The sequence below is a fragment of the Saprolegnia diclina genome, assembly GCF_000281045.1.
Source record: "Saprolegnia diclina VS20 unplaced genomic scaffold supercont1.103, whole genome shotgun sequence".
Lineage (NCBI taxonomy): Eukaryota > Oomycota > Saprolegniomycetes > Saprolegniales > Saprolegniaceae > Saprolegnia > Saprolegnia diclina.
In genome coordinates, this window is record NW_008246170.1 from 170,046 (window position 1) to 171,438 (window position 1,393).

Genomic DNA, 1,393 nt, shown 5'->3' on the forward strand with positions numbered 1-1,393 from the left:
TCGTTCAAGAGCGTCACCACGGTCTTTGGCAACCTGGCCCTCGCGTACGGCGCCGGCATCGTCATTCCCGCGCTCCAGCGCGAGCACTCGGACCCGACGCGCATGCCGCGCATCATTCTCGTGACGATGACGCTCATCTCGGCGTGCTTCTTGGCCGTGTCGATCACGGGTGTGTCAGCGGTCGGGTGCCAGATCCCGGGCAACCTCCTCTTTGCCATCACGGGCACCAAGCTCGGCTTCTCGGCGTCCCGTGGCGGCATCGTGCTCTCGTACCTCTTCATGCAGCTGCACATTACGATCGCGTTCGCGGTCATTATGTTCCCAGCCTTCTTTATCGCCGAGCGCCTCGTCCTCGGTTTCCACAAGGAGTCGTTCGCGATCGCTACGGACGAGGCGGCGTACCAGGCCATGGAAGCCTCGGAGGCCGAGAAGAAGGAGCATGCCGAGGACACGTTTGGAGCGTCGTACAAGGTGCCTGGCAACTACCGCAAGGCGGCCGCGCTGCGCATTGTCATTGTGGCCATCTGCACGGTGATTGCGATCGCGTGGAAGGACCACTTTGGCGACCTCCTCGACTTTGTGGGTGCGTCGTCGACGGCCACGTGCTGCATGATCCTCCCGATTGTCTTTTACCTCAAGACGTTCAACGGCACGATCGCGCTCCCCGAGAAGATCTTTGCCTACACCGCCGTCATCGTCTCGACCTTTCTCGCCGTCTACGTCTCGATCAACACGGGCAAGGCGCTGTTTGCGCCCGTCGAGGCCGACCCGTCGATTCGCTTCCCGTACTGCGCCGGCGACTACCGAAAGATGGTCTACACCAACACGACGTTCTTCAACAGCAAGCGCGCGCTCTATGGCTACTAGATGTATTGTGTGTCGAATGTGATTGTAAACCAAATGTAAAATATGTACCAATGTCCATCCAAGACCAGACACAAACCTCCGTCGACAGGCTGTAAACTGTTGTTGCATGCCATGCATGTACGCGAGCCCTATCGATAAGTGTGACGAATAGGACTGCGTCGATGGTCGCGCTTGATGCGGCAGTCAAAGCCGACAAGAGCGCCTTGGTCATCGATGGTCGCTGCCCATGGCCGCTGTGAGACCGCCAAGCACGGCAGCATCATCGCTGCCAAGCCTTGCGCTACCAGCGACACGATGCAATGTGTCCGCTACCTCTCTTCTCAGCGTTCGACACGAGCTCGATGGCGGGAACTCGACACTGTCGACCGGCCGCACGCACCTCGCGGTCGACGACGCCGGGTCTGCGACTGCGCATCCGTTCCATAGCTGGCACCAGCTTCACAGCTCCACAGCTCACAGCGCGCTTGGCTCGCGTCCTCGGGTCTGCCCTCAGTGTCTACAAGCGACGCCGCGACACGAGCATCGT

At 60.2% G+C, this 1,393-nt stretch overlaps 1 protein-coding gene across 1 annotated transcript; it reads left to right on the top strand.

Moving 5' to 3' along the window:
- On the top strand, nucleotides 1-942 carry SDRG_15852 (hypothetical protein). The gene has a single exon (XM_008622038.1). The coding sequence runs from the start codon at nucleotides 103-105 to the stop codon at nucleotides 865-867; it is 765 nt and encodes a 254-aa protein (XP_008620260.1). The 5' UTR covers nucleotides 1-102; the 3' UTR covers nucleotides 868-942.
- The last annotated feature ends 451 nt before the right edge of the window (nucleotides 943-1,393 follow it).

Bases quoted from the DNA above. Each gene is read 5' to 3' on its own strand.
- SDRG_15852 (XM_008622038.1), top strand. From the start codon at position 103: ATGCCGCGCATCATTCTCGTGACGATGACGCTCATCTCGGCGTGCTTC.